Here is a 24,091-nt window from a genome sequence, read left to right as displayed (position 1 = left end):
AGCGTTATTAGATATTGAAGTTGGCTCCCCTAACTACACGCCCAATAATGTAACTTGTCCTTCTCCATGATTGTTTTGTGTTTCTTGATAGGAAGACAGTAGGAATACATTGGTTTCTCATTCCCTAATAAATTCCCATAAATGTGTAGAAGCCAGAACGAGTGTCGTGTATATCTCAGCAGAAATGTTATTTTCTTGTTCAGATATCAACTTCCACCTGTTGCTCTAGCTGCATGCTGCTTGTCAAATGGGGGCGCTATTCACACATAGGGATTTTGACATTTCTGCTGACTGTTTAGTTAATAAGTTAGCAACGTCCGCAGCGTTTTGTAATATTTGTATAGCAACAATCATGTCAAACGTGTGAAGTGAGCTCTCCAAAGAGAACATCTTTAGAATAGGTAAGCTCTTAACTGACTCAAATTAAATCCATGGGGCATGTTAGTTGCGATAACGTAACCCCCCCCCCCGACGGCGTAGCCGGAGGGTCGGCAGGAGGGTTACGTTATCGCCCTTTATAAAAACGCGTGTGCATGTAGCTACTGCTCGCTTATGAGTCAACTCGGTCCCAAGTCAACTCGGTCCCAGTCAACTCGGTCTCAAGTCAACTCGGTCCGTATGGTTGACGGGAAGTTCTTGTTGGGCGAATAAATTTCAACTGAAAAACAATTAGTTCAAATGTTTCTTTGCTTCCAACCAGAGTATTTTTTTTTGTATGGCTCTCAACAATTAACATTAATTAATTGACAAACAGTAACAATTTAATCCTCTTTGAGATGTTTATTTTATCAACAAATTTTATAAATAATATAAAAAAGTACGATTTCTGAGAATTAAAACACGAGAAAATTGATGTTTGGTTTAAAATAATAATAATAAACATAACTTTCCAGTTAACTTACACGTAATAAAAATCAAAACACAAAATTTGGTCGAAGGACCGAGTTGACTTGGGACCGAGTTGATCCGGGACCGAGATGACTTGGGACCGAGATGACTTGGGACCGAGTTGACTTGGGACCGAGTTGACTGGGATCGAGTTGACTTGGGACCGAGTTGACCGGTACCCGACTGCTTGTACTAACACTAATAGCTGTCACGGGGTGACGGGTGGACTGGCAATGGCCGGCCATGTGTTGTTACTTGTACTCTCCATGCTTGTACGTAGTCCAAAACGGATAACTTTCCGTATGGCGCCACCACTTTTTCACTCATTTTTACAAAAAGGGATATCTCATTGAGGTAAATTAGATACTATAATTATTTCATATCGAATGAAAAAGCACCATTTGCACAGTAAATGCACCATTTGCACCATTTGCACAGTGTAAAGTAAGTTCAGTGCGCACTTGTTAATTAGACTAATAAGAGTTTAGACCCCCCCCCCCAAAAAAAAAAAAAGCCAATAAAACGCTGGATTCACCAGCTTATTTAGGGTGGTGACACTAGAGGAAATTTTGTGAGATTTAACCTGGTTTTCCATTCTTGTTTTTTCCTGAGTTGTATTGAGTGTGCAGCCTTTGAAGTTTCGTTTGGCATAAGTTACATAAATTAATCTATAAATTAAAAGTGGATTGTATTACTATTTCTAAGGCATTTATGATACTAAATTTCAATGCAAAGCCATTACGCCATGGAAAATAAGGGCCACAAGCAAATAAGTAGGTTCTATACCGAGTGAAAAGGTTACCTCTTATTTAAAAAGTATGTTAACTGTGCTTCAAAAAGGGAGTGGTTTGTAAAAAAAAAATATCAACAGCTCTGTCTCCATTGTCTCCATTGCTCATTATACCAGCAAGTGTGTAAAGGTTTTTGTTAACAACTATTATCAGTAATAACCAACAGTTTGCAATGCATTGAAATGTTTTTTTTTTGTTCTTTGAAGCAAGTCATCTTAGCAGTGTGTGACAATGGCAGGATTCTTGGTCAAAGACACGCTAACCGTGCTGACACAGACTGGGGAGTGCAACATCCAACTGTGTCTTGGTGACATCACTAAACTGAAACATAAAGACAAAGTGGACGTTATTCTCATCTCAGCTTTCCAATGTAAGTCATTCGTACAAGAATAGTGTTTTGGGTGTGGTTGAATGGTTTGAAGAGTATCAAATTCAAGTTGTGGTGGGTAAGTCATCACAGTGTGGGTTCGCGTCTCGGTCGTGACACTTATATACATGTACGGTGTCCTTAAGCAAGAGACTTTACTACACGTACAATGTACATAAGTATGCTTCTCTTCACCCAGGGGTATAAATGGGTGCCTGCGAGGGTGGAGGTTGATATTGTTTATGAAAAAGCCTTTGGAGCGCACCGATTGCCCAGGTTATTTATTCCCCAGGGAGCTGAGAAAGATAACAAGGAATGTTATTGGCCCATGACCAGGGCACTATAATGTAAAACGCATTGAGACGGTTATTGTGAAGTGCGATTTTTATTAATGCTATTTTTTCCAGATATTATAACTTTTCCAGATATACCCAAAATGCATACTTGTACAGGCCTTGAACTTAGCTCTTGAAGGGCACATAAATTTTGCTTTATTAAGGGGCACCTTTTTGAGGAAACTATAGATTTGTACGGGAATATTGCAAATGGCACGACAGCAGCAAAAGCAAAGTGCACCACGACATCAGCTGTTGTGGGTTAAATTAGTAGGGACTTAATAATAATTTATCCTCAAAAAAATTCCAAATGATTTTTGATTTTTTAACTTGAATCAATTTTGTTTACGTGCACTAAAAACCACTCAAAGTCTCCATTAAATTGAAAATGTATTCTGTACACAAAGGTTTTATGAAAATTGCTTATACCATCATGTATACTTTGTAACTATTGTGTAGATTTTTGACATCCCTGCATAATAATAGTTTGAGGTTTCTACTCTTTTAAACACAAAGAACATTTATTTACTTCTGTCTACCCTTATTGCAAAGTTTGACAATTGGCACAAATTTCCTGAATTATTTGTTAAAAATCTGTATTGCATTCTATGTACATGTATAGCTTTGAACCCCAATCAATGTTGGCTGACTGTGTTAGTATTTAGTGTGAACATTCCAGAGCTACGTTTGCTTCACTGTAAATATGACCTACATGGTGTGTTTGTTTGGTTTTATTGCCATTTTTAACTTGGCTCTATTTTCATTTTTGATGGTAGTTTTGCACGGTTGTCAAGGACCATTAAAGACTATAGAGCTTTACTAGGTATGGGAAATTGTGCCTGGTATGGGATTTGTGTACACTTTGCAGTATCTCGACTCTTGACACTCCAAACCCAATGGTTACTGCTTTTAAACCTTGAGGACTCTAGGTTGTTGATAGTGGCCCTCACTTGTTGGGTCAAAGGGAGACTTGTTTAAAAAACAAAGTTCCAGGAACAATACAGAATTGTTTTTTCCGGGAAAAAAAACAGTTGCTGGCAGTGTAATGTAATCCACCAAACATAAACTGACAAACCTGTAGAAGTTTGAGATTGATTGGCCATCTGGGTCAACAGAAAATAGCGAAAAACCAATTATGTATGACATTGATTTAAAAATAAAAGAATAAAACGCTCACTGAACGATCAACTCCAAAGGGAAATTAGTTTTAACTTTTTCTCATCGAGTGTGACATTTCAGACAGAAATATTTCAAGGGATGTTTTCTATTATCATCACCATAAGACCTTTTAAGTGTTATGTAAATCTGTGACCTTAGGTAATGTTTGTTTTCATACCAAATCCTGTAATGTTCCTATAAATAAAAATAGGCCTACCCACTTCTTTACAAAAATAAATTTAATTTCTCTTTGCACTTCTGCAGCTGATTACACCCCGAGCGTATCGTCTGTGATTGGTGCTTTGCTTCGTAATCTGAAGATCAGCGTTCGGGTTCTAGCCAGGGACAAGGAGGAGGATCTGAGGCAGTTTTATCATTGCTGGTGGTCCAAGCCTCTCCCAGAGGACAAACCTTACCAGAGATTGCTCTGCTTTGAAACAAAAACGTAAGGTTTCATCAACAGTATTGTTTTAAAAAGATTGGGGTACTTTTTGTAACACAAAACACAATGTCCACAGATTTACATTAATCTTGCATTAAACTTACACAGTTTGATGATAAAGATAGTAGAAGGCTTCCCTTAAAATATTACTTAAAACCAGAACATACATAAGGTTTCATCCACAGTATTGTGTTAAATGATATTGACAATAAACAATATTGTTGATGTGCCTAGCTTGTTTTTTTGCCGTAGCGTACATGTAGCTCTATAACTTTTGGCCAGATCTCAAATCAGACTTAATGCAGATGAGATTGCAGTAATTAAACAACATTTTTTTAATTGAAGTTTTTCTATTGAACAGATTTGGATCAAGGCGTCCACAGGAGTTGGTCGGTGATGTTTTTAGATGTCTGGTACCCATACTTAACAACCAAGATGGCACAGTGATTACTCCAATGTTGAACACAGGGGACCAGGTGAGTGGCACATCTTACATACATACATACAACAGAGATAAAATTTGCATGCCTGGTGATGTATCAATGTATGGTAGTAGAGAAGTCTCCGAGCTGTTCAAGTCTCGCCTGAAAGCTCATCATTTTAAACAATATTTGTTTACATTGTAAATTATTTGAATTTATTTGTCATTAAAATCCATAAACTGTTTTAAATTTGTAAGCTCCTCTGGGCTGGTCTAATGTATCTTATTTTAGTTTAAAGGCAGTGGACACTATTGGTAATTACTCAAAATAATTATTAGCATCAAACCTTACTTGGTAACGATCAAAGGAGAGATCAATGTTGATAGTATAAAACATTGTGAGAATCGGCTCCCTCTGAAGTGACATAGTTTTTGAGCTTAGTTTTTTAGCATAGTTTTTGAACGACCAATTGAGCTCAAATGTTCACAGGTTTGTTATTTTATGAATATGTTGAGATACACCAAGTAAGAAGTTTGGTCTATGACAATTACCAATAGTGTCCATCGCTTTAACTCATTTGTTTATTATCCAGCGCATTGAGGCACAGCCGATGTACTGTACACATTTCTCTTTATTACAGTTATTTGTTATGTTATGACAGGGTTACGGGAGAGTTGTCATGCTGAAGGGAATGGTAGAAGCGGCAGTCAATTGGATGAAAGCTGGGCTCCCTCTCCGTAAACTCATGATTGTCCTGTATTGCCGTGGTGATGATGATGCTGCGATGGAGGCATCTGGTGCTAAGCAGTTCAGTCATGTCTTCAAGCAGTTTGCTGATCTTAAAGACCAGTACATGATGAAGGACTTGACACCTAAGGTAAATCAAGATCTTGGTAAACGCTTTTAATTTTTATATTTTTTTATGAGTGCTAGTCTAATATCACAAGGCTGTGGATGTCCACTTAGAGGTGAGGGCAACTGTCATCAGGGGCATGTTGCCATCTACTCCTTGGGCTGAAACAGGGTTACCCTGTCACAGTCCGTAAGGATTTAGGCTTGGGTATCATCCACTAGGAGCCTGGTTGAGCAGAATGCACAACCTTCCAAACTGTTACCAAAGGAATTATGGTTAAGTGCCTTGCTCAAGGGCACAAGTATTATGACCATGATTTAAACCCACACTCTGCTGCTGACAACACCCGAACTTGGGTCTAATGACCTACATGTAGACCCCTCCGCCATGACACGCCTTATGGGTTCTTGTTTGTAAACTTCAAGATTTCCATGTTCTTTAATTTTCTGTAATGTAACTAAGGCTGGGTTTTTCAAAAAGACTATATTCTTTAAATCCTGATGCAAAACTAATATCTATTAAATCGTTGCGGTAACCGCTGCTAGCACATGGAGTTTAAACTGCCTGTATCTATTGGGATAGCTCGATGGTCTAGTGGTAAGACATGTGCTTTAGCATTGCAGGTCGTGGGTTTGAGTATAAACTGGCCTTTAATTAGATACACATAAGTAGTGTAATTGCTCCAAACACTTAATTGTTAATTTTTCTTCAGTTTTTCTTAATTTTTACTTCCAATCTCTCAATGATATTGTTGTTTATTTCAGGAAGTTACAATAAACTTTGATGTCTACCTGTCCTTCAGCATAGACGACAAGGAATTTGCCTCTGTCATCACAGACAAGCTCCTCTTGAATAAGTCTGACATCCGCATCTTTGACAGCAGTCAGAAGATGATCTGTGAGGATGTTTGGCAGGAAGAGATGTATGACGTGATGATGCACAGTGCCAGCGTCATTACAGGTTAGCGTGAGATGGTTTTTGATCTTTAGATTTCCTTCTTAGCTACTTTTTGTGTATAAATCAAATCAAATCAAATCAATCAACATTTATTTCCATACAAACACAATATACAAATACAAACAATAGGATTTAACAAGACTGAAAACTGTATGGAGGCATGGCCCATTAAAGCAAAGCTTGTAAGCTGGGATGCCTTTATAAAACAAAGAAATGTATAAGATACAAATTGGAACCACCAGCAAACCCTGTCTTTTGCTAGGCTTAAAGTAAGCAGTGGTTTATAAAATAAAATGCTTTGTATACAGAACAACATCTGCAGACAGGCTTTATGAGATTTACCCCATACTAGAATTGATTGATTTGGGCTTGGCCTGGTCAACTGTAATCTACCAATAGCCACTGTCAATGCCATCACAAAGGATATACATGTAGCCTTAAACTTAATATGTTTGATTTCTCACAGTGCTGACGCCTAATTACCTTCAAAGCACATCTTGCATAGAGCAGTACAACATTGCTCTCTGCTGTTCAAGAAATGCAAACAGGAATATGCTGGCACCATTCTACATAAAGGAGAGTAGCCTCCCTACGTACATGACCCAAGTGCAATATGTGGACTGCAGGTAACAGCAATTTGTTAGCAGATATTGTGTATATTTATTTAAATCTTTTCATTTCAATTGTAATGCATCATAGCAATATGGTGACATTTGCAAATATTAGTTAAGGGTGGGGGGAAGAGAGGTCACTCCATCTTTGAATGTCTTGCATGAACTGTGAACAAATAACCAGGGCCCAATTTCATGGCTTGTCTGCTTACCATAGAGCAAATAATCGGCACTTACGGAAGCAGGGATTTTCGCACTTACATCTAGCGTATTTCAAGGTTTAGATGGTGATTAAGCGTTGAATGGTGATTGTAAGTGCAGAATTCAGCTGTAAGCAGGGCCATGAAATTTGGCCAAGCGATAAAATCTTTTTAAAAGAAAAAATAATTATTTGAAGAAAAGCAGCTTTTGTGCTGTGTCCTCCAGAGTATGAAGTTGACTTTAAGAACCATTATCATACAAAGGGCTAAAACATGTCGATCTGAAATATTGCTAGAAATATGATGACTGAGATTTCAAATGTTAAGTTGAAACTTTGTTTCTGACAGGACCAGTAGTGTGGACCGCATCGGCGATGCATGCCACCAGATTGTTTTGTCCTTCAGTGTCACCTTGAAGGCTAAACCTTTGATAGACCCAACCATCCAGTACGACATCTTCATTTCCTACTCTCATAGCGACTCGGAGAGGGCAAATCACATTGTGAAGTACTTAAAGGCTCTCAACCCAGACCTTAGACTGTTCTTTGATATGCAGGAATTGAAAACAGGTAGGTACATACTACATAGGTGTAGATTGAAAATACTATAAATATCAGTTATGACAGTTTTGATATTTGAGATCAGGATAAAATTTAACCGGAAGGTATAGGTTTGGTAACCACTCGTACAATTAACGCCAATTAAACAAACTTTGGTTATAGAAGCCTACAGCAGCTTTCGATAGTATAGAATTTTGAGATATATTTCACTTCAAAGTAGTGTAGAAATGAAAAAATATATCTGCATACTTTGCCTTTAATGTCTGTGTGTGTGCAAGTTCGTATCTCATCTGAGAGTGTGAGATGAGACCGCTAGGTTTAAATTAAAAGACAGACTACCACAATTTTTCTTTAATTTACACCTTCTCAACTGCAAGTAGCATATATGCAGCTGCTATTGTCGATTTATCACAAGTAAAGTCTTGAAACAAGACTAGAGTGGAAGCTGTATAAACTGAAATTAATTTTGTATTCCCATTAGGTAGCGCGTGGCAGCGTATGTTGTATCATTCCATAGATGGTTCTCGTGTCATGTTGTCCTTGGTATCTAATAAATACTTGAGCTCAGCGGTATGTCAAGAGGAGTACAATTTAGCTTTGGCTAAACACTGCTCTGAGGTAAGTAAAACATGTAAAACCCAGTTCAGACAGGTGCTCCAGAGTTGCGCAGAACCAAATTCTGAATTAAGTACATGAAAAGTTTGACGTCTGCAACAGATAGGAGGGACTGGATGCGCTAGAAGTCGAAAGATCGACTGTTAAAGTCGGTTGGAATGAATCTGAAGCACTTTGGTTTCAGACGTCGATATTGTCATGAGCTGAACCTAATGTAAATGTTATGTTAAGTTCGTCTGTATAAAACCAAAATTTAATCGGGTCGACCCAGAGTGGCTCCTAATCTATTTGGTTCGGCGCGACTGTGAAGCGCCTGTCTTAACTGGATGTAAAGCTAAAAGAGTCATAAACAGTGGTCATAATAATGACAATGCACCAATACAGGGTCAAATTTCACTGAACTTGTTCATGTAGTAACATTGATATAAGGAAATACATTTGGAACCGTCTCCCTCATCATACTTCGTTCAGCTGACTAACTTCCCTGTTCAATGGTTGATTGCTAAGGACCAACTGTCTTTCCCATTATTTAGTACCGTCACTTATCTGCTTATTGTAAAGCGCTGTGACACCCAGTGTAAGATAAATGCTGTATAAATGCCCATTATTATCAACCAATGTGAGAAATCAAGCGCCTTGTCACACTCACCCAGTGTAAGATAAATGCTGTATAAATGCCCATTAATTATTATCAACCAATGTGAGAAATCAAGCGCCTTGTCACACTCACCCAGTGTAAGATAAATGCTGTATAAATGCCCATTATTATCAACCAATGTGAGAAATCAAGCGCCTTGTCACACTCACCCAGTGTAAGATAAATGCTGTATAAATGCCCATTATTATCAACCAATGTGAGAAATCAAGCGCCTTGTCACACTCACCCAGTGTGAGATAAATGCTGTATAAATGCCCATTATTATCAACCAATGTGAGAAATCAAGCGCCTTGTCACACTCACCCAGTGTAAGATAAATGCTGTATAAATGCCCATTATTATCAACCAATGTGAGAAATCAAGCGCCTTGTCACACTCACCCAGTGTAAGATAAATGCTGTATAAATGCCCATTATTATCAACCAATGTGAGAAATCAAGCGCCTTGTCACACTCACCCAGTGTAAGATAAATGCTGTATAAATGCCCATTATTATCAACCAATGTGAGAAATCAAGCGCCTTGTCACACTCACCCAGTGTAAGATAAATGCTGTATAAATGCCCATTATTATCAACCAATGTGAGAAATCAAGCGCCTTGTCACACTCCGCAAAACAGCATCACCATGATCACTCAAGAACTTGAAGTCACAATTTTTCACGTAGACTAACATTTGGTTTAATTAAACGACAAGTATTTAATATCCATCACTTTCACTTTGTATTTTGTTTTCTTTTTGGGTAAGGGCCTTGATAAATTTTTTGGAATAGTATGCACTATTGATCCACATTATTATTAAAAGATACACTGTAGCATGCATTAAGGAAGACCATGTACAATGTACGTGTGCAAAAAGACTTCATTTGTCTTCAGTGTACCAAAAATATTACTTGCGGTTATAAATTAACATAACAAATATTTTTGATTTGTGTCAGGATTCTACCCTCAAGTTGATCCCTCTGTGCATTGAAGATATCTTTGGGGTTACTCCTGATTTCACCAAGGTCAAGATGGTGAATGCTAAAGGTGATAACTTCCTTCAGGCAGCAGATACAACCTGTTCAGCAGTCGTTGATTGGCTGGCTGGGAAGAAGGTTGAGTCAGACCTGAAGGCAGTGTTTGACAAAACTGAGGTGGGTTTTGATAGTGCGGCCCTTCCATTGCAAAACAGTTAAAGTCAGGCATGATGTTCTTCCTTTTTAAGTTGGATTTCTGATTATTTTGCCCTTGAGAAAAATCAGCAAAATTTTGAAAATTTCAATCAAAGGCAACACCTTGTGTGCATCTAGGTCAGCCCTGGTACTCGATAAAATATTCCTACTTTTTTCCCAAGGACTAAATACCATGGCTGTTAACTGACATTTTAAGAAAGCATGTACAGGGATAAGCTGTTTTGCCATGAAAATGGAACAAAGGTGTAAAAGAAGCCATGATAAGACATGTTATATTCACACTTGTACATTGAAACTTTGAGTAGAAAAGTTCCCTCGAACTACCAAGAAATAATATTGTTTAAAAAACACAAATGTTTGAGTTTGGCTGTTTGCCATAGAAGGGCAGAGTGGTTGTGTGGCCACTACTCTGTTAATATGGATTGGAGTTCATGTACATGTATTTGTTTTTAAAACAGATTATAATGATTTGATTGATGGTACGATATTTTTGCATAAACAGCCAGCACGCACTACGGTAAATTTAGTGAATCTTTTTGTTGTAAATAATCATTAAAGGCCTACACCATGGAGATGAATGCAGGGCATCGTCCTCTCTGAGAAGCAATGCCAACATCTTGGTCATGGGCTCTGTCTTCAATAGCAATTATGAACCCTGAGTCTTATGATTACAAAAAGGGTTTAGACTATTGTACCCTTTATTACTTGCATTATTTTGAATCAAGGCAAAGATAACTGGGCTGAAGTTTTTTATTATTATTTTGAACCAGGACTTGATACTTGATGTGGACACAGTTTTGGAAAGCATGCGCCGTCTTCGTTTCCAAGAGAAGTATGGTGACAAACGGAATCTGATTAAGAAAGAGCTGAAATTTCCAACGCATCTTCTTGACTCTTTGCCAAACAGCCTTGAGATTGCTAGTGATAAAGACGACGATGCTAGTAAGTGCGATGTTGCATTCAGCTACGCTAAGGAGGATACAAAATATGCCATCTATCTCGCTGAGAAGTTTGGTCTGGTTTCCGATCTCGTGGTCAACACCCAACCCTCATCTGACCTTGAACGACTCTCTCTCATCGATCAAGCCAAACACATCATCGTCATCCTATCCCCACATTACATTGACTCTCTGGGGAAATGTGAAGAGTTCAACATAGCCCTGTCTCGTCAGCGAATGGTTTCTAGACGGATTTTATTTCCAGTGCAAGTCCACGTTCTTCCACAACGACCCACGTACTTTCGACTGGTACAGTCTGATTTCAATTCAGCAGACAAAATGTGGCCCGAGTTGTGCAATTCACACAGGATGACAATTGGCCCCACCTTAGATGTGCTTGACTCACACCATTTTGATATCTTTGCACCTACTAAGTTTGCTCTTCATGTTGCAGCTTTGGAGATATTAGAGGAGATTAAGACACAGAGGTATTTCATTTTGTTTCCTTGTGTATAGTTAACCCTCCTACTATCTGACCATTTAATATCATCCACTCTGGTGTTTAAATAATATCAACTTCCAAAATGATAACATGTGTGCAAAGTGCAAGGCCGAGCAAATAATAGCACCGGACTTAAGCTGTGGTGTTTCTGATCAGCAGAGTGTGGGTTCAAGTCCCGGTCCTGACACTTGTGTCCCATTAGCAAGACACTCAACCATTATTGCCTATCAGACCATGAATAGTGCTTTAAAGGAATAGGTCTCATACTTGAAAACAAAGCTACAAATACCTTGCATGAGAAAATACTGAGCGCTTTGATATGCCTGTAGGGGTGTGATAAATGGCTCAGTAAGAACCAAATTTTATTATTATTATCATGCATGTGTAAATTTTTCTAAAACCACTCATTTGACAATTATAAAATTCGAAATTCATATTTTTAATGAGTCTTAACAAAACAAATGAAAATGTAAATTTTAAAAGAAAACCAATCTCACCGCCATTACCTATGAGCTTCTGATGTCACAAATTGGACTCGAACCCACACTCTGCTGATCAAAAATCGGTGCTCTTAACGGCAAGGCCATAACACGTATAATAGAAAATGTACAATCAGATCAAGTTGTTTTCTTGATTGACAGAAATTTGTGTTTCATTCAACAGATTAACTCCTGAATCAACAAGTGGTGTCAAGCCATCGTCGACTCTCAGAAACATATTGGCAATCAAGGGAGAAACAGATCAAGCTTTTGGGGAAGGAAGTACAGATTCTGTAGGAGAGGTAAGGTGTCAGATTTGAATATTTTCATGCGGTTTCTTCTTAAATAGAAACTTTTGGAAATGTAGGTTTTTGTATGCAGCCATATTTTCTTCCTTTTTACTTTTCTTGTTGAGTAATTCTAAAGTTTTGTTTCTCTGACACAAACAAGTTTGTTTTTAAATGAACTAAGAATCATTATGACTTGCAGTGTCCTGTAATAAATAATGTGTAATGCCCTGCATTTTAAACTGTATATCACTCTTTTATTTCAGAAAATTTAAAATATAGATTAAAGAAACAATGACAGCAGTTATAAGGCATTAGCATAAATTCAAATCTGAGTTCCAAAGCTTTTGTTAGTAAAAATATATGTTAAAAAACAAAGATGATTTATACTTTGCCCCGTCGTACACAGGTTTAATAAGCAATGGCAACTACTCGGGTTCAAAAAATGGAGGGTGAAATTTGTCTTCATCTCTGCCACAGTAAACTAAGTTGATTTTTTAATTTTTTATTTCAGTATCTACTGTCATTGCACTTCCAAGTAAACAACAGCGGACAGCTACCTTCACAAGTTGACCCTGTGAAGCAGCCACCTTCAGAGAACTTCTCAGTGAAAGAGGAACATTCAAATGGTCATACAACATCTAATAATAACTCGGCTCAAAATAAACTGGATGGAAGTGGTTCTAACCAGTCAGTCCATTGTACAGAGGAACTGGTTTTGACTGGTTCACAACCTTCCAACCACCCGAGGGCAGCTAAACCAAGTGCTGATAATGGTATTCAGATTGAACCAGAACCGGTTGCTGAGGGGAGTTCAATCGAGCAAGGTAAAGCAGCTGATACCAGTTCAAACCAGTCAGCTGGACAAGAACAAAATGATCAAAGGAAAGGTAGCGTGTCGTGCCTTGTTCTGTGAAGTCCAGAACTCTTAGTATCAGAGAAACAATAAGGTAAAATCTATTCTGCAATATTTTCAAAGGGTATTTTTTTGCATTATATATATTTTATAAATTGTTGCAATTTATTTGTTCAAGTATAGACATGTTTATATAGCACCTTAAGTATTTATTTTAATGATAATCATTTAATGCCTTTATACATTTCCAGGATATAAGTGCCCTTGATTATTTGGTGTACAGTTTTTTGTATGGTTCTGATTTGATGCCATAAATGGCAGTGGACACTATTGGTAATTACGCAAAATAATTGTAAGCATAAAACCTTACTTGGTCACAAGTATGGGGAGCTGTTGATAGTATAAAACATTGTGAGAAACAGCTCCCTCTGAAGTAATGCAGTTTTTGAGACAGAAGTTATTTTCCACGAATTTGATTTTGAGACCTCAGAATTAGATTTTGAGCTCTCAAAATCAAGCATCTGAAAGCACACAACTTCAAGTGACAAGGGTGTTTTTTCTTTCACTATTAATAATTATCTCACAACTTCGACGACCAATTGAGCTAAACTTTTCACAGGTTTGTTACTTTGTGCGTATGTTGAGATACACCAATTAAGAAGACCGGTCTTTGACAGTTGCCAATAGTGTCTGGAGTCTTTAAACAAACAAACGTTGGATAATTAGTAACATGGTCATTCAAACAGTTTTGTAGAATGTCCAGAGATGGCAGAGAACCTAAGGAGCCAGCCAAATACATTTTTTAATGTAAACACAAACACCATGTACTGATATGGTGTTGAAGGTTGTAGTCACTACAAACATCAAACAGAAAAACAACAAAGGATCAAATAATTTAAATATATTAAAATATGCAATAAAATAATTTAATTGTAAGATTAATAGAAATGAAATTGTTGAAACACAACCACAGAGTTCTATGAATTAAATAAACTTGATATTTTAAAACCTTAATATTTTTGCAGAAAATAATTCTGGATTATGTGTGCCTTAAATCTAACTATTTCAAGATTTTGTATCACTTTTAGCTACAAAAAAATTACCTAGTCAAGTACATGTAGTAATTTAAACAATATTTCAGAAATAAAATTATTGAATGGATTTTTTTTTTTTTTTTAGTCCAAAAGCATCAAAGCTTTTTATTAACATAAGCATTACATTTGTTTTTCTCCTGAGGAGATTTGATCACTACAAACATGTGTAGGGCTAAAATATACTTTATATTCTTTATCCCCCCCCCCAAAAAAAAAAAATATCAATACACTGTGTTCGATAAACCAGGGATAAAAATATGCTTTTTACTGAACAGTTATAAAAAAAACATTTATTTGAAAAGTTGTTTGGGTAAATGAGATTGAATAAGATATATGATGGAAAATCAGAATTAATTCAAACTTGTACTTTGAATGTCTATATAAATTTAGTCCTTTCATACCTTGAGGTGGCAAACCTTGTGTACCAAGTTACTTCCACATGTTTGTTTTAACGTGAATGCTTTGTCACTCAAAGTGTGGCAACCGGCTTTGGGCAATAATTACCAATTACAAAATGATATTGTGGTTTATATTTTAGCCTAAAACTCAGCAGGAGGTAGAAATAGATACACAAATTAATATTTTGTTTAATGTGTTTAACAGCCTGCATATTGTCTGTGGTTTAGTCTATTGTATCTAATGAATTTTGGAGATTGTTTATACATAAAGTAAGGCCCACTTTACATTCACAAACAAATTAACTGCCAAAAAAATGATAAATGTAGTGTTGAAATTGTATAGTTTGAAAAATGTTTTGTATATGATACAATTTCTAATAAAATAGTAAGACCTGCTAATAAACAAGGATTATGAACAACATTTAATGACTAGAAAGATACTCATTCTTGTCTGCAATCAAACTATGACGGTAATAGACCAGCCACCCCAACCCACCACCTAACCACACCCCACCCAACCGTCCACCCCCCTACCAAACCAGCCATTCCTATAAAATGTGTAGTTTGTGTTATTGAAATAAATTCCACGAGGAAGTTTTTATGTGGCTCTCGCGTACACATTGTGATGTCTTAGTAACATTGTTACGAGTCTTTGATCAATCACTGTGATATGAAAAACAAGTATTGAGTAAACTTTTACATATTAATTATCATAATTGTTTGAACAAAGCGATCCTGATATGTAAGGAAGTTTATTAAGATTCAGTTAAAAACAATTTTGCAACCATTATTTTTCTCATGAAATTACTTTACACTTCAGTGTGTTCTTATGCAAATTAGTTTCTTGAAGCCCTGGATTGGCAAAGAGATTGCAGATATTCCACAGAAGTTTTACACCTGTCTTTGCTATTAGTTCCATAGCTAGGTGTGTTATCTCGTCAAGATTACTGTTTGTCTCTTCCAGTGTTGCACCTTCAGGAGCTACATCCCTGTCAAAGAAATCAAAACAATGGATTGTTGGGGATTATATGTCTTCAGGCTACTCGTCAGGCTACTCATTTAAGGGGGAGTTCGGCTAAAAATTATTTTTGTTGAAGGATTGTGATTGGTAAAGGTTGATACGTATTTGCAACTAAAAGGCTTCAAAGTTTATCAACCTTTACCCATCACAATCCTTCTACAATTCTTCTGCAAGAAACAATAGTTTGAAAAGCTCCAACATCACAATTGAGGTGGCAAGCTGTTATCTTTGCAACTGTACTAAAGTGCTTTAGAGGTGGCAGTGCATGATCATTTTGATACCCTCCAGGCTTTTAAAAACTGGTCTTCCTTCGTTTCATTTATGTCTAATTCCATAATTTGTAACCTTTTACACTGAGCAATTATTTTATTATTCTAATCTACTTGTTAGGGTTAAAGTTTTAAATTGTTGGTAAATAACTTCAACAAACCTGTCATGGAAAGTCCAGTACTTGACTCCAAGTTTACTAAAAAATTCAAAAGCACCTCAGAGCTGCTCTTTGCATTGCCATGCGCTCGGTTCCTAAAATTAAACAAGTGGCTAAAAGTTATTGCAATTCTAATTTTATTCTCAGCTTAAGTAAAGTAGATGCTTACAGATTTCCAACATATGTTAACTTACAGTTAGACTACTGCTTTGAAATGAGACAAGATATATTTTTATGTGAAATTAGGTTACCAGCCAAAATACCGTACATTTACCATTGCTGGGGCTGGTACTCCACTCATTTCTTGCTTAGCATAGGAAGTTGCTAAGCATAATTTTCTGCTAAACAGCTTTTGAGATTGGGCCATGATCAGCTGAAAAGTTGCATGCTTGATTTCATCTTTGTCCATGACTAGAAACAAACTCACCATCATCCCATGGTCTCTTTAGGGTTGGCATTCCAAAGGGATCCAAGCCAACTCCCCTGAAGGTATGCCAGTAGTAGCCATGCCTCCATTGAATGCCCATGGATCACCTGAAAACAAGAAAGTAATAATATAGAACTTCTATGATTGTTTACAAAATCTGGCAGGGTTTGAGATACTACCATTTCCAAACTTTTTTTATTGACAAAATAGAAAAGTGTTAAAAGTTATAATTATATATATATATTCAAATGATATGTTTTAATATGGACGCATTTTAAGTTAAAAACATTGAAGCGCTACTAAAATAAATACAGTTTTAGCTGGGAAGGCTTTTCTCTCCCGAAGTGGCTGGGGTTCTGTCAGTTATCATAATCACAAGCTCTTCGTCACTTTTATTTAGGTTTTCAACACAACAGCAAGGAGACAGATTTCTCTGACACATTCTTACCTCCTTACTTTGCATTGTAATGTTTAAAGCACAACACTTCAGTCAGCCCAGCCCCTGGTTTGTACATGTACTCTATCTTCCCAATCCCGTAGCGTAAGAAGGTAAAATTATTCAAATATAAAAACAATGGTGATTGAAGTGACCCTGTATGTGCATTCCAGGATCTTTCTGGTAGGTAAACTACTGTACTGGTCATCTTTATCATTGGGGAATGTTTTAATTTTGTGTGAAAACTTTTAATTTTATATGTTTTGAGATGTGCCAACTTTCTTATATCGAATCTATGAATAAAATGGGTGTAAAGCATTACCAAACACAAACTGTAAACTGCAAATTCTTTATTATATACATGCATATCAATTAATTACCAATCCATGTATATGAATGACCAACTCACTGTACTGCAAATGGAGACTGATAACATTCTACCACTACCAGAACTTATGTAATTGACATTTGCATCTCCGCCTATAATTATAGCTACAAACCTGAAGATGCAAAAAAATATGAAAAATAAAATTCAGTAGTACAAAACCCGCTGTTACTGAGCTCATCTGAGTCCAATACAAGCCACCAAAACTTTGTGTATACAGATGAACCCCAGATAAGGCTGTGCAAAATAGCTGCTGATAAACTAGGGTCGGGAACTTGCAAGGAAAACAGGAGGGGTTTTAATGTTTGTTATGCACACATAAGAAAATTGTCACCTGCCACAACGGCACAATCAACCGCTTTTAAGAGCAAAATATATTTTAAAAACAAAGAGTATTTTTGCAAGGTTTGTTTCTTGCTCTATGATTTATTGTCCTTCTTCGTGTTGTTATTGACATATTGATTCCCTGAACCATGGAGCAATTAAACTAGCCTGAACCTATGGTACGGTACGTGGCCGGGTGGACATCAATCAATTTTACAGGTGTATTCAGACAGATGTTTGACACCTGTCCGCTACATTACAGAACACTCGACCAATCGCACAACGTGTAAAAAGTAACTGAAAACATGTCTAAACTAATTTTGTCACTTACCCGGAAAAATGGAAAAAATCACCAGAACTTCCATTGAGAGAGTTCCCAGACAAACGGGCTCTTTTTTATTTCGATTCTAGTGTGACATTGTAACAAAATCCAATCAAAGTTTCTTCCTCGAGCCAAGAGTTAAATTATGCATAAGCAGCTTTGCTTAGCCAACAACAGTGACAGGGCGCCCCCAGTTTCTGTGTCGGGTCGGTTGCCGTTGTTTACATAAACAAAGGTCAAAGTTCGCTGGCTGAGCGCATTGTATCCAGGGTTGCACGGGTTTCATGTGTTTATAATTTCTACCAGTTTTCCCACTTTGTTTCGCGGACTACAGTTAGGCCAATAGAACACTACAATCAACAACATTGTCTACAGTAATGTCTACAGCACCCCTCTTCAACAAAAGTTTTTTTCTCCGCAAAAATACATAGAAAAGGTGTTCCTTCCTGACTGTTCAGTGATTTCACAATAATTTGGAAATGATGTTTGTATCCGTTTCTAAATATCAGGGTTCATCATCTTGCGCGTCTATGTCACTAAAATAACACACAGAAAAAAATAAAGCAAACAAACGATTGAACTGCGGCTGAAGAACACTCTATTTGGATATCATAGTCACATGCTCAATTAGTACACAGCACTGGTTACCAAACGACTTACTTGCTACTAAACTTTAAAAATTAGCAGGAAACCAGTCAAGAGCAACGCTTTCAATTGTTTTCGATATGGTTATTAATAGCTCAGCATGTGACCATCGTGAGGATATTTGCATAACGCATTCTTAATTAGCCAATCAGATAGCAGGTTTGTCACACTGTTGACCAATGGCGAGCCTTAAATGGTTCCCCTAAAATTTTAGCAGACGGCATTCTCCACTCTCCTCGTGGGTTGTGAAAAGGTCAGTATTCCTTCGCATCAAGGGAAAATAGGTTTATTTGTTTCAGATTTAAAAATAGAAAACAAAACAAACAGACAAATAGTTATCTTCCTTGGGCCATATTGAGAACAGTTTACAAGAATAATATAAATTTTGTTGGACAAAACGTGCAATTTGAAGAATTTTTAATGACGCGCAATGATATAATTTTGAGTGAACCGCCGGCGCCCCGAAGAAAAACGCAAAAGTGACTCTAATCTGGTGCGTTTTTTTTCAGTAGCAGTGAGATTTTAATGCAGAACTGACTTTATTAAAATTCTGTGAAAATTTGTTCACATGAATATTCCTTTTCTCGCGCTATGTTTTTATTTTTTTATTCTCATACATTGACCAGAAACGTTTGCTGATGGACCTGGCGTCTTTTTCATCTCGGCGGAGGACAATATAACCGGGAAACTTTGCAATGAAGGCAGTAATTTCTCACGGGACCAAGCTCACAATGAAACCATGGAAGTTGTATAGGCGTGAAGGCTCATATCATCGGAACACAGCGGAGAAGTTTGGTGAGTTTTCAAAGCGTTGTAAACGTCAAGTGAATTACAAAAATGCCCGAAAGAAACCGGAGGAACTTGGGGTATGTATGTTAGTAATTAGTAAATACCAAGGGAACATTAATTGCTACTGAGAATTTTGTTCTAAACTATCATGTAAAATGAGTGTCATGTTCTGCGGTAACTCAGTACAAAACATTCCTGACCCTTTGGGTCTGTCTAGCCTACTAAAACATTTCACAGATTGTGCATTCTTAAATAATTTAATATGTGTCAGTGTTATGAAGATATTTGTGGTCTAGACATGTAAATGGCTTAAGTTAATCCAATTAAAACAGAACTTGAATGCAGCATAGAGGCTCACTACACAATGGAAATTGTATAACATTAACTATTGTGTGAAACACCTGAATCTCATTTCGGAGTTGACAATGAATAGAGGTCACGACCCAAGAACGCGTCAACGCATATCTCCGACAACAACGTTGAGTTAATCCACATTCTCCTCATTCCACTGATTGAGTGGAAATAAACTGAACTGAACTGAATTAAGCTGACATTAATAACAGACTTGGCAGTTTAAAAAAACTTTTAAGTTTGTATTCGCGGAGGAAGCCAACTCTTCGGAAAAAGAACAAATTCACAGCTGTTTAAAGACTTTGAAGAGTAATAAATTAATTTCTCTTCACGAGCAATGGACAATGAAATGGTGCAAAAATAAAACAAACACCAACAACAACATAACATCAAACATTACAGAACCAAAACAAACAACAGACATATAAATTGCTCAACAACTAATAGCAAAATAAATAGGTTTGAAATTAACGGCTAGAACCTTCAGTATCATAAGTTTTTAACAATAAATATAAAATTGAGTGTACATTTTAAAGTTTTTTTTAGGAATGATAGACCTATTTGGATGAAGTGAAAATGTTTGAGTGAATGGAAGTATGCATGAGTTTTACAATCTCAGAAATGTACTCTTACATGGAAAGATTGTTACTAATTTTCTGTGTATTGTTTTCTTTTGGCATAATTGCGGATTGGTTATCCTCTGTGTATTGGCTGTATGCCAGTCCCTCAATGAGGACAAGTGAATGTGTTGTGGCAACACTCACTGTAAGATGTGTACTTTGTCTTGTCTCTTATTTTCTGATGGCCTTATTGAGGAATTCTTAATCCTCATAATAATATTGGTCATTACAATCAACTTATAGTGGAGCTGTTGTCATGTTAAACGTTGTGGTCTCCTTAAAAGATGTGTTTAATAACAACAGGTAAAGGCTGCTGTAGGCTATGATGAGTAAACACAAAAACAACTAAATGAATATTATTAGGTTTTTGGTATTAAAACACATCAAATGTTGTTATGGGGTTTTCTTTGTATCTTGTGTATCTGATCTTCCTGTATAATTGGCTCATCTGAGGAGTCCTTAATCTTCAGAATTTAACAATTAATCTTCTCTTAATAGATGGAGCTGTTTGGGGTAAACTGAAGTAGGGTCATATACACATAACCTCACTTGTGTTAGGGCTCTGAGAAATCGTAATTGATGAGCTGTAATCTTATCTCTTCCTGCCCATATTGGCCAATCTGAGGAATCCTCAATCCTCATAATTGGTCAATGCAAATAATATAATATCCCACCTCTTAATTAGAGTTGTTAATATTTAAAAACGTTGTGGTCGCCATCTGGTAATCGGGTCAAATATAATCTCACCTGTGTTAGGGTTCTGAGAAATTATGTTTTATGGGTAGTGTAGGATTTAATCTTTGTATTAAGTGTAGCCTATCTGATCCCTTACTGCCTATTTTTTTTGGCTCATCTGAGGAATCCTTAATCCCCAAAACTAGTCAATACAAATAATCCCCTCCTAAAGTAGGGTCATATAAATATAATCTCACTTGTGTTAGGGGTCTGAGAAATTATTTTGTGGGTTTGCGTAAGGATTTAATGCGTGTATCAACTGTGTCTGGTCTCTTCCTGCCTATATTGGCTCATCTGAGGAATCCTTAGTCCCCCAAACTAGTCAATACAAATAATCCCCTCCTAAAGTAGGGTCATATATAAATATAATCTCACTTGTGTTAGGGTTCTTAGAAATTATTTTTTGGGTTTGGGTAAGGATTTATTCCGTGTATCAAGTGTGTTTGATCTCTTCCTGCCTATATTGGCTCATCTGAGGAATCCTTAATCCCCAGAATTGGTTAGTGTAAATAATCTCCTCCTAATAGATGGAGTTGTCGTCTTATTAACAAACTTTGAGGTAAACTGAAGTAGGTTCATAGAAATAAAATCTAACTTGTGTTCATGTTTAGGGCTATGATAAAACATGAGTTGTAAGTTTAATCCTTGTATCATGTGTATGCTGATCTCTTCCTGCCTATATATTTGCCAAATTATTCATCTTAAGATGCGCATCTTAAGATCATTAATTTGACCCATTTTTATGTATTTTAAGGCATATGGACCCATCTGTAGCCTACTATAGGCCTATGTGTAATACCTTAAGGACTCATGTATTTAGAAGACATCCAAAATTTTCTATTTCAAGGCATAGACCTCCTTAAGATTAAGGCGGTGTATTTTTTGCATCATCATTTTATTGTTTTGTGTAATAATATTAAGTTAACTGTTCATCTGTCTTCTCTGTCACTTTCTTTGGCTACCTGGGGATTTATTATCCTTTGTGTTGTTGGTGGATTACCTTGGTCATTGGTGTAGAGTCAACATCCTTATTTTGGGGAATTCTTAGTCCTCATTGTTGCCAAATGTCAACCTACATACCGTGCTCTACTTTTAGAAGTTCACAAGGCTCGCATGGGAACTTCTTAGTTCTCAGTGAGGGGGGTGGGGGGGGGGGGGCTGGAACCCTAGTTAATTCTCAATGACAAAACAATGTTTTTGTGTTTGATAAGGTATTTTGCTGTTGACTTGAATATCATTCATGTATTTGTAACCGTGCAGATAGTTTTATGCCTGGATACTATACTTGGTGTAAGTTTTCATTGTTGTCTTTGTTTCCATTGGCTAATTGAGGAATTTGTAGTCCTCCGTGTTTCAGCAAATATCATGAGCCTCTTAATCCTCAAAAGGAGGCAACTTTTTATACCATCCTTTGAGCCATCTCTTTGAAGGCAGGGTACTAATTTGGTAATAGCCAAAGTCCAGTATCCTCACTTGGTATAAAAATCATGTAAGAAATTTTGAAAGGATGTGAGTGAATGTTTAAAGTGATAGATGAATTGACGAATGAAAGTGATGTTGGATGACTTTTAAAAACAAGTTATTGGTAAATAAATGTAGGTTAAAAATAAGAACAATTTGTAACAATCATTAAACATAAACAACTTGAACAAAAACACTGCATTCAAACATATTTTGTACAAATAAACAGACCATTCAAAGCACCATTTCTTAGGGACTGAGACTTCTGCGATGTGAACATTTTCGAGGACTACTTCTTCATTTGAACAGTGGCTTCAAAATTAGCCATGCTAAGGCAACTAAAGACTTCAAAATATTTTCTCAGGAATTGGATATCCGAAAAGCCACCTGACATTTATGGAATTTACTGCACACAAACAAGAGTGACCCGGATTGTGCGAATTCTTTGGAACATGTGAACCAACCAAACCAGGATTGTTTGAAACACCATGACTTTAATTATCCATGCCCAAAAACAATGTCTGCTGATTTAAAAACAATGTGATACGTTGCTCTTAGTGATCTGATTTATTTGTTGCCCTTTACTGATTAACAATTATCAGTACTTGATCATTGTATTAAAATATGAAAATGTGTGGATGCATGAAAATCTGTTCGAATTTAACATTTTAGTCAACTTAAAACCAGTTAATCGCATTATGCTTTCTATGGGACAAATAATTGATATATACAAGGACATTTTAAGGATGAAAAGCCTCAAGTTGTCAAGATATGTGCTAGCAACAATGTTACAGTGAACAGTCAAGATCAATTATGGAAAATCAATGTGAACTGAGAACTTTCAAGACAGTTGAGACAAGTTACCAACCAATGAGGAAAACCATCATCAAGTTTATAAAGATATGCCAGCAAATGAAATGTGTCTATGGAAAAATGTGTCTGTGGAAATGTCTATGGAAATGTCTATGGAAATGTCTGTGGAAAAAAGAGTGTTGTTGTGCCAGCATACAATGTTACAGTGACAATGAACAAAGAAGTCAGGACAAACATTATCACTGACTTGTGCTAAGAGCAAGAAACTAAACTTTAAGGAGAGAACAATGACTGATACAAAACAACACAATGCAACATTCACAAACAGTGGACACTCAGTCAAACGAACAAACAAATAGAACATCTCAACATCATTAAAATAGAACAAGTACATGTTAATTAATTGTTTAATTAAATGTTAACTTAATCAACTATTTTTACCAATTTTAAAGGAAGGATGATGAATGAAGTGATTGAAATAGTGTGGGGGTATTGGTACCTTCCAATACCAAGTGTTTGTGCATTGATGGAAGCGATGGGCAATCCCTATTACTTTCTCCTCGTAGTGGGTCACCATCCCCCCCCCCACTGTTTTTGTTTCTGGTGAGTCATATATCCCATGTTTTTCTATAGTCAACTGGTGGCCATCTCATATTCTTCTTGATGGGCCATTTCACCCACTTCTTCACCATATTAACTGGTTGTCATCTTGATCATTTTTTAACTGTGTGGAATTTGCAAAAGAAAACAT

General features: G+C 36.7%; 1 protein-coding gene and 1 long non-coding RNA gene across 3 annotated transcripts; one reads left to right on the top strand and one right to left on the bottom strand.

The window, feature by feature from the left end:
- The first annotated feature begins 312 nt into the window (after positions 1–312).
- Positions 313–13,178, top strand: LOC117293106. The gene is made up of 13 exons (XM_033775323.1): positions 313–401; positions 1,886–2,049; positions 3,804–3,984; positions 4,343–4,457; positions 5,065–5,280; positions 6,021–6,216; positions 6,680–6,839; positions 7,373–7,593; positions 8,066–8,202; positions 9,794–9,991; positions 10,801–11,456; positions 12,134–12,251; positions 12,751–13,178. Exons 2-13 carry the CDS (start codon positions 1,911–1,913, stop codon positions 13,150–13,152), a joined length of 2,739 nt encoding a protein of 912 aa, XP_033631214.1. The 5' UTR covers positions 313–401; positions 1,886–1,910; the 3' UTR covers positions 13,153–13,178.
- Positions 13,179–15,116: 1,938 nt separating this feature from the next.
- On the bottom strand, positions 15,117–18,078 carry LOC117292682. Of its 2 annotated transcripts, none has more exons than XR_004519312.1 (4): positions 17,936–18,078; positions 16,460–16,566; positions 16,036–16,127; positions 15,117–15,573 (listed from the first exon to the last, which is right to left on the bottom strand). It is a non-coding gene; the product is annotated as an uncharacterized LOC117292682 (long non-coding RNA). The 2 variants fall into 2 exon arrangements; XR_004519311.1 differs by lacking the exon at positions 17,936–18,078 and adding an exon at positions 16,908–16,988.
- Between the last annotated feature and the right edge of the window lie 6,013 nt (positions 18,079–24,091).

Source organism: Asterias rubens, chromosome 7 (assembly GCF_902459465.1).
Source record: "Asterias rubens chromosome 7, eAstRub1.3, whole genome shotgun sequence".
Lineage (NCBI taxonomy): Eukaryota > Metazoa > Echinodermata > Asteroidea > Forcipulatida > Asteriidae > Asterias > Asterias rubens.
This window is presented reverse-complemented; position numbering and strand designations above follow the sequence as displayed.